The sequence below is a fragment of the Dreissena polymorpha genome, chromosome 1, assembly GCF_020536995.1.
Source record: "Dreissena polymorpha isolate Duluth1 chromosome 1, UMN_Dpol_1.0, whole genome shotgun sequence".
Classification (NCBI taxonomy): Eukaryota; Metazoa; Mollusca; class Bivalvia; order Myida; family Dreissenidae; genus Dreissena; species Dreissena polymorpha.
This window is the reverse complement of record NC_068355.1, coordinates 76,137,382-76,151,963: the sequence shown is the minus strand read 5'-3', so window position 1 is coordinate 76,151,963 and position 14,582 is coordinate 76,137,382. Positions and strand designations below refer to the sequence as shown.

The 14,582-nt window shown below is 35.3% G+C and overlaps 1 protein-coding gene across 4 annotated transcripts in view; it reads left to right on the top strand.

Moving 5' to 3' along the window:
- Positions 1 to 851: 851 nt before the first annotated feature.
- LOC127835587 (AP-2 complex subunit alpha-2-like) overlaps positions 852 to 14,582 on the top strand; it is a 70,729-nt gene continuing 56,998 nt past the window's right edge. For all 4 annotated transcript variants that reach the window (XM_052362048.1, XM_052362040.1, XM_052362033.1 and 1 more), the window contains exons 1-5: positions 852 to 985; positions 4,531 to 4,616; positions 5,679 to 5,747; positions 5,983 to 6,125; positions 11,792 to 11,985. In XM_052362048.1, the coding sequence (XP_052218008.1) occupies positions 4,553 to 4,616; positions 5,679 to 5,747; positions 5,983 to 6,125; positions 11,792 to 11,985 (470 nt within the window). In that variant the 5' untranslated portion in view covers positions 852 to 985; positions 4,531 to 4,552. The remainder of the gene's footprint in view (positions 986 to 4,530; positions 4,617 to 5,678; positions 5,748 to 5,982; positions 6,126 to 11,791; positions 11,986 to 14,582) is intronic.

Genomic DNA, 14,582 nt, shown 5'->3' with positions numbered 1-14,582 from the left:
ATGATTATTCTGCGCTGTTATATGAATTTGATGCCGTTAAAGCTTTCGACATGAATTCATGTTGGAACGATGCTATTGCAAAATAACGTTAAACGATATGAGGTCGATGTAAATCGACCTCATATTTATAGGAGTAGGAGTCAGTGGTTCGAGCCCAGTTGAGTTTTTCTTTCTTCCTTTAATTTTACTTTTTTTTTATTACTGGAGCTTTTTAGATCCAATATTTACATTTATCAATACATATCATTTAATGACAAACTTCAAAACATGCAAAAACTGTGAAAAGACCCCTCTAATTACTAGAAAATTAACACCAATTTTATTTTTAGTAAAATAAACCGTTAGAAATATGTCATTTTCAAATAATTATTTGTTAATATTTCACAAATCAAAATTTAGTTCATAACATTTTGCATCAGAACGTGCAAAAAATTTGCATTTACAACATGTAAAAATAATTTGCAGCAACAAGCACCTGTTAATTGTAATTGACAAATTGTATCAAATATTTTTAAATATATGAGTTGTGTGCATAAATACAATAATTTAAATAAAATGTCATATTGAATAATGTAAGACCTTACTTGATAATTGAAGGGCAGACGATGATTCGATAAAATCTAGGTGTTTGAGTTGTTTTATTTATAATACACATAGGCCGCCATATTGAAATATTTGGGAATCACCTTGGAGATGACGTATAGCCATCGCGAAGAAAATATTCAAGATTGAAATAATATATTTTATTTTATTTCTATACAATTTATAAATAATTCGACAAATCAACGTCAATTAATGCCAATACCAAATTATACTAATTTTTCATCGACTTGATATATTTGTGGGTGTACATTACGGCCTCGTTTTCGCTCCTTAATCAAATTGCAAATGGCTGCCATTTGTGAAGGATGATACACCTCCCACTTCAGCTTTACACATATACACGTTAATTGAGCTGTTCTAAGGATTGTGGTCGATCGTAAAGGTGCGTATAAGGGGTATTGTATCGACTCGAATCACTGGGAATTTTATTGTTAACTATGGGCGATCAAAAACATGACCGGCTTGTTAATGTTATTGCCATTCAATTTAATTGATTGCTGCACTAAATTAACTAATGGGTTGCACGCAACGGAAATTGTGAATTAAAACAGCTAATGGTGCACTCTGACTCGATAAAATTTATTTTCTTTGATAAAGAATTATCTAATTTTAAATGTCAATTCGATATTGTATTATTGATCTAAGTAAATGTTTAATTCACTAACATTAAAATGTCATTTTGACTTCTTTACATTATCGTTTTTATCACCACGCTATTTGAAAAGTAGGGCTGCAACAATATACCGGTATATCGGTATATATCGCAATACGCAATCCGCATATTGTATTGCGATATGATTTTCATCATACCGGTACGAAAATTTTACAAAAATTCATTCACATTTCGTCCAGAAAAGCCATCCGAAATAATGATAAAAAGGTAAACAAAACAAAGCAGTGTAAATTATTTTTTACGTAAAAAAAGCATTCTAAAAAGTGTATTATACGGAGTAGCATTGTTACATGGGAGCATTCATTCGATGCTTTTGAACAGATTATCGTTGAATTAATTGCGCACAGCTGTAAATGTTTCGTTCGATTCTGATTTGAGCATTATTTGTAATCCGAATTTCGGAAACACGCTTCCAAATTTGAATGCTAACGCGACAATAAAAAATTATAGCGTCAAATAAAAAGTGCTTAATCCTTTGTCTCAATAAAAAGCGCGCGAAAATTATGCAGACATGTAGAACGTCGCATGGAAAGTATGGGTGTATTTTGTGTTGTATAAAAACGGGAACATCACGTCAGCTGAATTACGCGTGTTCAGTGGGAAAAACGCCCCGGTTGGACGTTATTTCATCACATCTTTAAATAGTAACAATTGCAAAAATGTATTTGATGCTTAAGAAAATTTGCAAATGTTTGTGTTTCTTATTATTCTTGAGCACATTTATAGTAAATATTTACCAGAATTTGCTTTAAAATTGGAATTTATGGGATTATATATGAATTGGCAAGTTATAATTTTGGTGCAAGTTAGCAATATATTGCGATATATTGCAATACGGGTTTTTGAACTGACAATATATTGCAATACGGTTTTTGGCGTATTGTTGCAGCACTATTGAAAAGCGTGGGGGTATTGTGGTTATTTCCGCCATACATCTGTCTGTCCGCCCTGGCCACTATCTCCTCCTACACTATGAGCACTAGAACCTTGAAACTTACATACATGGTAGCTATGAGCATATGTGCGACCCTGCACTATTTGGAATTCTGATCTGACCCCTGGGTCAAAAGTTATGGGGGTTGGGCAGTGGTCTCTCGCTAGTGGGTGATTTGTTCGCCCAAGGAATATTAATTTTGCACATTAAATTTATGAAGGCGAAGTAACATCTCCCCCTTTAAATGATTTACTTTGTGCCAGGGCCAAAAAAAACCTTCTTCGAAAGGGGCCTCTTTTTCTTCCCCTTAACCAAAAAGGCCCTTTCCGCTACAGAAATTTCTTTAAAATTATTGTGAAAATACTGAGCTCAGGCCGGGTATTGAACCTACCACCTCCAGAGTGGTAGTCAGACACTTTTACCACGTTGCTAAAGAGCTAGCCCAACAGCAAGGCTGTTTGAAGTGACCTTATTTCACTACACTCCTCCCCCTTTTAATGTTTCAAGCATCCCATCCCATCCTCGTCGCCATTACTGTGAAAATACTGAGCTCAGGCCGTTGATTGAACCCAGGACCTCCAGAGTGGTAGTCAGACACTTTAACCACGTCGCTAAAGAGCTAGCCCAACAGCAAGGCTGTTTGGAGTGACCTTACTTTTTACTACAAAATCATGCATTTTTCTCTAAATTTCCAATCTTCCTGAGTATTTTTCATTTCCCAAAGCCAGAAAATTGTGTCTTTTTTCCTCGAAAAAAAGGCTGTGGCCCTTTCCCCAAATTGGTGTTTTGGCCCTGTGTGCCAGACTTTGACTGCAGTGTTTTTTCATTAAAAATCGGGTCCGGTAACCGGACCCATTCCCAATTGAAAATAGTATTTATTTTTCCCAAATGGGAGCTAAAAATTCCCAATGGAAGGTTTAAAAAAAAACAAAAAAACTTTTTTTTTTTAGATGTAAATATTTTGTTCATCTCCCAATTCCATATAAGATCAACCTTAGTAAATATAATACTGGACACACTTGTATGCTCAATTTTGAAGCATTTGTTAGCAAAACAACAACAATAACACTAATTTCCCAATTTTAGTCAAAACGCCGCAAATTTTCCCAATCCAAAGGGACCCGGCCCCATTCCCAAAATGGTGAAAAAAACACTGGACTGATTAAAATCAATTTGATATGGAAAATTAGACAAAGGAGGATTCTCCGCCATAAGTTGCCCCATTTACAGGTCATGCAAAGTTGAACATTCAAAAAACAGTCTTGAGCTTTTAGACTTCTTGAAAATTTTTCATAGATAATGCCTTGATTAATTGCCTTGTGCTGGCTACAAATAACTAAGCTTAAGCAAAGCTAAATGTCCCATTATAAAAACAATACTCAAGAATGATCAAATGGGAAGAGGTAACCTAGCTCTGGCAATAAATATGCCTTATGGGGCTCATTAACAGGTCAGATTTGAAATCTCTGCTGTCAAATGAGATTTTAAATGAATTTTTAATTAAAAACAAATATTTGTAACAAAATTTGAATTTGATTTAATGTTGAATTGCTTAAAATTAACAAGGAAGTAAAACGACTCTGAACATTACTGGTTTGTTACAATTGAAGTTTATTTGATACACCTGTTCAGGAATTTTTTTAATATTAATTTTAAAAGTACCATCATTATCAACAATCAATGAGAAATAAGAAAAATGCAAGTTTTGTACACTTAACATGTCTTAATGTATAAAACAAGTGAAGAGTTGATTGGAGAAGTGACTTCTCCCTAAATGTTGAACTAGTCACTTCTCCCTAAATGTTGAACTTAGCTAGACCCCTGTTGGGGTGGGACTGGGTCAGAGATTTTCACTAATTTTTAATAAGCTTCAAAGGGAGGTAAGTAATGAACCTGCCAAATGATAATTGTTTTATAAATAAATCAAAGCAGTGCAGGAGGGGGCATTGTGTTTCTGACAAACACATCTCTTGTTTTATGCTATTTTACATTAACTTAATCATTTCTACACGGATTTACATCAAATTGATACTGAACATCTCTTATGACAATACGGTCAATATTAACTATGCATGGCCCCATTACCAACCCTGGGGTACCCCTGGGTCAAACATGCGGCGTAGGGATACGCGTCGGCCTCTGCCGCGCCATTTCTAGTTAATTAATAATAACATATTAACATATTTTACAGTTTCAATTTAAAAGTTATGCTTATTTAAGCTTTTATAAAAGCAATATTTGTTTGTAGTTGTATTTGTTTCTTCATACATCTGTCACATTGTCTTGAAAATATTAAATAAATCCATTTGTACTTTTGTAGGTTTCCTTTATAGCTTGTCAAGATGCCTACAGTCAAAGGAGATGGAATGCGTGGCTTGGCAGTTTTCATTTCAGATATAAGAAACTGTGAGTGTTTACATGTAAATGCAATTCTTTAAGTAAAAGTTTTATTTAATAATTGAATAGCATTTGTTTGTATGAGTGTCTACACATTTTAAACATTAAACTGAGTTAAATGAACAATGACAACGCAACATGTTTGTAAGGTGTAATAATACCCCCACAAATGAAGTTTAGGGGGGTATATAGGAGTGAGCTTGTCTGTCGGTCTGTCAGTCTGTCGGTCCTTATTAAGTGTCTGCTCTCTTATTGAAGTTGTTTTCATCCGATCTTCACCAAACTTGGTCAGATGTTGTATCTAGATGATATCTAGGTCAAGTTCGATTATGGGTCATGCCAGGTCAAAAACTAGATCACGGGGTCACTTAGTGCATTTTAAAGATTGTCTGCTCTCTAATTCAAGTATTTTTCATCCGGTCTTCACCGCACTTGGTCAGAAGTTGTATCTAGATGATGTGTAGGTTAAGTTCGAACATGGGCCATGCCGGGTTAAAAACTTGGTCATGGGGTCACTTAGTGGGTTTTAAACATTGAGCATGGTGTTCGCTGTTTTTTGTGAAGACAACATGCAAAATATTCTTTGTCAATGCATCATGTGTGGGAATTTGTCACGTCTGTGACAAAGCTTTAGTTTTATTATAAGAGTCACAATCCGCATCAATTTTGCTGGGTTATAAAACTTTAATTTTTGTAAAAACGGCATATCTTCAAATCTTCAATATTCACACCAAACAACTATTTCATTTTGCTATGGAGGAATGAAAACCTGGTTGTGGAGCTTAATGGATAACAATTTCTTCATTTGGTAACCTGCTAGTCAAAAAGTAGCTAGTGATTAATATTGACAATGTTAAACAGATCATGTTGGGTTATAAGTATTACTCAATCAGAATGATAAGAATGCAGGGTTAGATGAAGATGCAAAATGTTTTATTGTTAATATTTTACTTTTATTTTCTAGTGTAGACTTATAGTTGTAAGCAATTGTAAGACCCATTGTAAGTAATTAAAAAAACTGAGTTTAATAAATTGTGAATACATGTACATGTACTATATTTTGTTTTGTAGGTAAAAGCAAGGAAGCAGAAATAAAAAGGATCAATAAGGAATTGGCCAACATTCGTTCAAAGTTCAAAGGTTTGTAAATAGTGTTGATTCTAAATTATGTTCTATACTTCCCGCTACAAAATCTGAATTAGTAGTTAAAAACATGCTATTTAGAAATTGAATCTCAGAATGCATGTAAATCTGCTTCCTTTTTTAAGAATTCAAGAAGGGCATTTAAGAATTGCAAGCCAAATAGCAATTTAATTTTCCCTTGAATCCCTTTACAATACAATAATGCACTGGTTTGTTGCTGTTGATCTTTCAGGGGACAAAACTCTTGACGGATACCAAAAGAAGAAGTATGTGTGCAAACTTCTCTTCATATTCCTGCTGGGACATGATATTGACTTTGGTCACATGGAAGCTGTCAATCTCCTTAGCTCTAACAGATACACAGAAAAACAGATAGTGAGTAGCACTTTCAGCTGTGCTCTGTGAAAAGATGGTTAAATGCATAAAATGTGTAAAGTATCATCCCAGATTAGCCTGTGTAGTCCACACTGGCTAATCAGGGGTGGCACTTTTCGTCTCAACTCGATTTTTGTTAATAAGAGACTTTTCTAAACGAAAAATATCATGAAAGCAGACAGCGTTGTCCCTGACTGCACAAGCTAATCTGGAATGGCACTTTACGCACATGCATTAAAACCCCTTTCCACAGAGCATGGTCCAGATAGTGAGTAGCACTTTGTATTCAGCTTATGAAAGTCAGAGCCATTTTGCTCACCGTAATGTCAGCATCTGGATAATGCTCCGGTTTAGGTTAGCATGCAATATCTCGATATCAATGTTCCTACTGCAGGTACAGTACACTCCACGCGTTTTCCCTAATTTCCCTCCATACTCCGCGGTGATTGACCTGGAGGGAGATTAAGAAAATCCCGCCAGACGCGGCGTTTGCATGATTTTTGACGCGACGGTTAACGATCGGCAAAACTGATAAACCGACGCGGCGGCCCTCTGCGTTGGCAACGTGGGGGAAACTCCGCGTTTTACGAGATAACGATCAATTTAATTTTGTTTGACTTCCTGATTTTCAAATAAAATTACATTTATAACAAGTACATACATGTACATGTGGTATAATATTTACAATAAAAAAAAACTACCAAGATACATGTTGATCGATCCCGACGTGGTTGTAGAAGTAGTTGTTGTTGTATAGAAAACTCGTTGATTTACGACAAACAAAACGTCGTCTTTTAACTAATACTTACCAATTTATATAAACACAGTTTGCAACATTGTTTTTATTTTGATAATTTAATCCAAAGTTTTCACGTTAGCGGGTGATTTTCTATACTGAACATGTAAACAAATGACCAAGGACCCTAAAAATCTCGCAAATCTGTGTGAATTGACAGTTTGACGTAATCAAAGAAAAGCCGCTTCCTGTCTAAAGGCATAACTTACTCAAGTAAACACGTTCAACGAATGCATAAGGAATGATTTTAATTGTCAGAACAAAGTCAATTCTCTGCTCGCTAAGGCATTTATTTTCTCTTTGAAGTTAGGTTATTCTATTGATTGCTAAGAGAAGGTGGTAACTATTGAGTTGATAGTTGCATTTAATATTCACAGTTGTATTCTTGTTGCGTCGACATTGAAAACAATGTTTACCAGTAATTATGGACCAAATCGGCAGAGTGACATTCACACATGTTTATCCCTTTTGTCAAAACACCGCAGACAGCAGTCTACACAATAGGTCAGTAGACAAGCTTTGCGTGTTTTCATAACGTCTAACACTTAAAATCCAGTTCCGCCCAGATGTCTTCTTTAATCAGTTTATAGTACAATTACTGTTAAAATAATTACTCTACTAAAATACCGTAATGATAAAGATTCGGTGTGTATGAATTGAAATTATTTTGGAGGAAATATCAACTTATTTGCGATATAATTTTGTTAAAAGATACCAAAGAAACTTTTAACCGAAATCAACCAAATTCAATGTTCTCTGCGCTATTAAGTTAGTATAAAAAAAATCAATACACGCACGCTTTGCAGGAGTATACCTTGTACATTGCAGCATAATTTTCGCGCGCTTTTGTCGGGAAATATACATGATGACTGTATATTGGAAGCATTTGTAAACGTCGTGTTAACATTAAAAATCGTATTGTGTTTCGGATTACTAATTATTATTCTCATTTGGAAATTTTACGTAACATTTATTCTTGTCTTATATGTGTTATGATTTAAATATTAATTTGTCAAATGTCATATATTCATTCATATTGTAGACGTACCTGTGAATTAAAAAACATAATTTTTATACGTATTAATTTTCTTTACAATTATCTTTTTTATACATGTACTGCAGTATTTAAACAATTATAACAATGTTTTTATTTTTTAGCATGCCCAGTAGCACACTGCTAACGCGGCGTTGCGCGGCGGTCACTGATAAGAACGGAAATTGTCTGCATTTACCGACTAGACTAGGGAATTAGCGAACGCGGCGTAACGCCGAGCGTTTTATAGAGTTCACCTCGCCATCTCAACGCCGCGTGAACACTCGCTAGCAGAAAAAAACCCGCGGAGGGAGCGCGTTTTTTGGGGAAAACGCGTGGAGTGTACTGTATGCATTTGAAACTTCATGATACATGTATTCAGGATCATTTTTCAATTTTTAGGCCACTGATCAAGGTCAATAACTCTGAATTGCACTTTAGCAGAATAATGCACCTATTTATGCCCCCAGATCAAATGATCGGGGGTATATTGTGTTTGGTCTGTCTGTCTGTCCTTCGGTCCGTTCGTTGGTCCATCTGTCTGTCTGTCTGTCTGTCTGTCTGTCTGTCTGTCTGTCTGTCTGTCTGTCTGTCTGTCTGTCTGTCATTGTATGTGTGTGTATGTCCCAACCTTGCTCATAAAATGAAAACTTGGGTCTATGTTCTTTATTCTTCACATGTGCATGCATCTCATTGAGATCTACAAGAAAACATGGTTTGAGGTCACTAGGTTAAAGGTCAAGGTCACTGTGACCTTAACATTCAAAATAATACCAAATTGTCTTACATAGCTTCTGCTCGGCTTTAAAGTGCAGTAGTGGGCATTGTGTTTCACAAACACAGCTCTTGTTGTACTTAGATTACCAGAACACTGTTTCTGCTTAAGGTATTTACAATGTCACATGTCTTCACTGTCAATGTCATGAGATCAGAAACTCTGATCTGTAATCATGCTTAATTTTGGCCCCTTTTGTATGCATTTAACAACTCCATATCTTTATAATTTATATACTACATGTATTGTAATTACAATTCACATCTAGATGAACATTCACTGATAAGACCTTATACTAATGCAAGTTGAAATTCAGATTAAGCATGCAACATTAGATATAACTGTTATCAAGGTGCAGGATCACATGACTTTGTGACAACCGGTAAGTGGTGCTTTTTTTCAAAAACTTAAAAAAAAAATTCTTAAGAATTTCAACTAGTGCATGAAACAGATTTTTAGCTCACCTGATTGCTCAGGTGAGCTTTTCTGACCAGTCTTTGTCCGTGGTACGTCCGTCCATCCGTTAACATTTGCTTGTAAACACTCTAGAGGCCACATTTGTTGTCCCATCTTCATGAAACTTGGTCAGAAGCTTTGCCCCAATAAAATCTCGGCCGAGTTCGAAACTGGGTTGTGCATGGTCAAAAACTAGGTCACTAGGTCAAAAAAAAAGAAAAACCTTGTAAACATTTTATGTTTAATATCATGTAACTTTGTCAAAATGTTTGTCTTAATGATATCTTGATTGAGTTCAAAAGTGGCTCGGTCTGTTGAAAAACATGGCCGCCAGTGTGCGGGGCAGTTTTCTTTATTTGACTATAGAGAAACCTTGTAAACACTGTTTCACAATTTTTGCCCAATCATCATGAAAGGTGGTCAAAACATTGATTTAATTGATATCCCGGAAGAGTTCGAAAATGGTTCAGATCGGTGAAAAAACACGGCCGCCGGTTGGCGGGGCATTATTCTCTATATGTATATAGTGGCAGTTTTCCCTTTTTGGCTATAGAGAAACCTTGTAAACACTCTAGAAGTCACAATTTTTGCCCAATCATCATGAAAGTTGGTCAAAACATTGGTTTTATTGATATCTCGGACGAGTTCGAAAATGGTCCAGATAGGTGAAAAAACATGGCTGCCAGTGGGCGGGGCATATTTCTCCATTCTATATGTGTATAGTGAAAACATGTGAACACTCTAGAAGTCACATTTTGGCCCAATTTTCATGAAATTTGGTCAGAAAATTTGTTTCTTTGATATGAGAGTTGAGTTTGAAAATGGTTCCGGTCAGTTGAATAACATGACCGGCAGGGGGGGGGGGGGCAGTTTTCTTATATTAATATAAAAGCGTGTGAACACTCTAGAAGTCACATTTTTTGCCCAATCATCATGAAACTTGGTGAAAGGATTGGTTTTATATATATCACATAATTAATGCCATAATTATTTCCCTTAGATTGTCCAAATTTTCATTATATTATACAAAATCCTTGTAAACACTCTAGAGGTCACAATTTTGTTTCAGATTTTATGAATCTTGGTCATAATACTTATTTTTGTAACTAAAGTTTGATGTTTGGTAAGGGGGGTCGACTCAAAATATAGGCCACCAGGTCAAATCTTACAAAAACAAAATCACTCCATATTCCAGAGTTTTGGTTCAATAATGATGAAACTTGACCAGGATGTTTGTCTGGACAATATCTAGGTCAAGTTTGATGTTTGGTAAAGATTGAATGAACTGACTCCTCTCAGGTGAGCGAACTAGGGCCATCTTGACCCTCTTGCTATGCTGCTTATGGCAATGTGAAATACATCAGAATTACTTTATTATGCTCCCCCAAAATTTATTTTGGGGGGAGCATATAGTCGCCGCTTCGTCTGTCCGTGTGTGTGTCTGTCTGTCCGTCCGTGCACATTTTTGTCCGGGCTATTTCTCAGCAACTAATGACCGGAATTCAATGAAACTATATGGGAAGCTTCACTACCAAGAGGAGATGTGCATATTATCAGCAGGTTCTGGTCGGATGATTTATCACATAGTTATGGCCCTTTGAAATTTTCTATAAAAAAGTTTTTGTCCCCCCAACTACTGTGCCCCATTTTTGTTCGGGCTATTTCTCAGCAACTAATGACTGGAGTTCAATGAAACTTTATGGGAAGCTTCACTACCAAAGAGGAGATGTGCATATTATCAGCGAGTTCTGGTCAGATGATTTTTCACAGAGTTATGGCCCTTTAAACTTTAAAAAAAAATATGCTTGTCCCCCCAACTTCTGTGCCCCATTATTGTCCGGGCTATTTCTAAGCAACTAATGACAGGAATTTAATTAAACTTTATGGGAAGCTTCACTACCAAGAGGAGATGTGCATATTATCATCGGTTTCTGGTCGGATGTTTTTTCAAGGAGTTATGGCCCTTTGAAATTTTCTATGAAAAAATTATTGTCCCCCCCAACTACTGTGTCCTCAAGATGTTTCCTTTTATCTGAATATATAGTGCAATATTGTGACAAAAAAAACTTTGGGAGCATCACCCGTCTCTGACGGTTTCTTGTTAAATAAGCATGTGTTCTTGTGCAAAAATTCTATGTGTACTGAACTCATTTATTCGGTTATGCTTCACGTAACATGAAATTTTGTCACCGATTTTAGACGTTATCAAGGATTTATTCTTATACCCTAAAATATCGGCTGAAACTTCAAGAAAAACTGTCTTTTATGCACTAAAGATTTTTGCAAATGAATTTCAGAAATTTGAGATATTTGCAAAAATACAGCTCTTGTGTTAACATTCTATCCAGCCTGTGTCTAAAACCCTGAAAACCCTGTTTATTCTATAACCTGGAAATAACTACAGATATTCTATTGAAAGTTAACACATCTCTTCAGAATCATTTTGGGAGGTTGCTTTATGGGAGTTACATATTAACAATAAAAGAATAACAGTTAATATTTTTTTTACAACAAATATACAGTTTGGTTATTAATTGGAAAATTACTGATGTTTAAGTACAACAAAGTAGAAAGTAAACAGCCTTAAGTCTTTATTGTTGTTTCAGGGCTACTTATTTATTTCTGTGCTGATTGGGGCCAACAATGACCTGATGAAGCTCGTGATTCAGGCCATTCGCAATGACCTGGCTGGTCGCAACCCCATACACATTACACTGGCCCTGCAGTGTGTGGCTAACATAGGCAGCAGAGAGATGGCCGAGGGCCTGAGCGTGGATATACCAAAACTTTTAGTCTCCGGGTAGGCATTTGTTGCTTTTTTGCGTCTATTGTATTTCAGGCTTGTGCTTTGTCAACCCCTTTCAATACTTGACTACTTTTACAAATAGTTTACAAATGGGTCTATTTTAAAATGATGGGGTTAAGTTAGCTCAGTAAGCAGGTGTCAGTATTTATCTTCCCTAAGTTGGTTCCGAATTACCACCTAATAGGAAGGTCCTTATCTTCTTGTCACAGGGAAGACATACATAATGGTATAATACATGGAGGATATTTGTTGGATTTGGTGGAATATCGATTTTGATTCGCGATTGATCATAGAAAATATATGTTTTCTATAAGTGAATTAAAATTGATATTCCACCTATTCCAACAAATTTTCTTTGTATTTTATGCTAACAAATGTTTATTTTTTTAGTTTTTCCATTACCCTGTTATGTCATTGCATGTATGTTCAACTTGAATTGAAGCTAATCCGTATGTTGTTATAAACATTAAATGCAGAGTAGTCACCCTTGGTAAAATTGGGGTTCACAATGGGGAAACAAAACGTATCTCAAAAAGTTGCGGTAAAACAATGAAAATTATGGATAATTTTCTCTTTGTTTTTTCACTGTTTGAAACAATTAATTATCTGTTTGAATTCACTGATATTTCTCTATAGTCCGCAGAAAAGCATAACATTTATTATGGCGTCCCAGAGATCATGTGATTAACCTTAAAAACTAATTTTCAGCTTGGCTGTCATTTCTTAGCTTTATTAAAAATACCTCTTGTATCCTCACAGTAGGCTTATATTGGACAAATCCGATGTGTTTGTACAACTAAAGATTGTTTTGCCCCTCAGTCTTGCCATAGTCTAAATGTCTCCTCTGGTCATTAATAATGTAAATGTATGGGAAGTTGGTTTTTACTTTACAATAATTATGAAAGAGTATAAATTGTGTATTTAAACTTTCTCAAATACGTAAGTAATAATGCACGATGATGGTTTAATGTCTCCACAGTTCTATTGAAGATACATTGCAATATGACCTCTTAATAGAAAGGTATATGTTAGTGAGTTCTTAAACTGTTGTCTAGTTCAAAGTTTCTTATTTGATTGTTTCTAATTTGGTTATTTGTGTTTCTTTACAATATGCGTGACCGAGAAACAACGATAATTATGTGCTTAAATAAAAATTAATTGAGCAGATGCAGGAATTTCATGCTCAATCCTCAATAATGTACTGTACTCAACATTATCAACAAAACATGTTGAATCAATGATATATTAAAAATGTTGTAAACAAAAAAGTCCTACCGCTGTTTGTCTCACTATATGCTATAGTCTGGTTGAGTCGTGGGTAATTTTCATAAAGTTGTTACATCGCAAATATTTTATAAATATATGACCATGAATCATAATGAAAATAATTATTAACCTTCTTTAAGATGTGTTGCTTTTTTCCAAATGTTTATCGTCTTTAAACATCAAAATAATCGACTGTGTTGATAGTGTCAAACTACCATCATGAAAATAAGCGTCCGTTTGATCCGTGGGTTCTGATTGGCTGCCAGAATTTCAAGATTTGCATACTATAAATAGCCTTTAAACTGACCTTGCAGGACAGGTTAATTTCTTGTGAAAAAATGTCAACAGACGATGTAGCATGGTAAATACTCATAAATAAACAATTTTGTGTTACTTTGAAACACTATATGAACAATACATAAATGAGGAAATACTTCATAAGGACCTATCAAGTTATGATGAATTACACTATTTACTTGTTTTTGACGCATTTTTGATCGGAAAAAAATGGTGACCGTGTCAAAACATTTTTTCGTAACGAACTGCATCATGTGCGAACGTTCTATCACGAGATTTCACGTGATTTCTATACCCACGAATCAAACAGAACCCACGACTCAACCAGTAACAACCATATTTGGATGATGTTCTTTAGCAAATTGTAAATGCCTAAAAAAAATTTGTAGATAAAACAAATAAATATAATTATATGACAAAAATAATTATGATGCATATAAAACTTGTTTAAAAGCAATACGTCTTACAAGTTTTAGTATTTTTAGTCCCTGTCTGTTAAGGGTTATTCCCTCATGCACCTTATTACTCTTTCCTTAACATTTGTTTGTCCCTTCATATCTTCATATCTCATACCTTTGAAGAATGTGTATGAAACTATTTTCAAATTGTTGGGTCATTGTCCATTGTTTGTAGTACGCTTATGTCATTCAAATCTCCACTTTGTGGCTGCTTTATTTCTCCTATGGATTTTAAGAATTTTCATTGAACATGGTTTATTATGCTCCCCCTAAATTTATTTGGGGGGAGCATATAGTCGCCGCTTCGTCTGTTCGTGCGTCTGTCCGTCCGTCCGTGCTCAATTTTTGTCCGGGCTATTTCTCAGCAACTAATGACCGGAATTCAATGAAACTATATGGGAAGCTTTACGACCAAGAGGAGAAGTGCTTATTATCAGCGGGTTCTGGTCGAATGATAATGAAACTTTATGGGAAGCTTCACGACCAAGAGGAGATGTGCATATTATCAGTGGGTTCTGGTCAGATGATTTTTCACAGAGTTATGGCCCTTTGAAATTTTCCATTAACTGT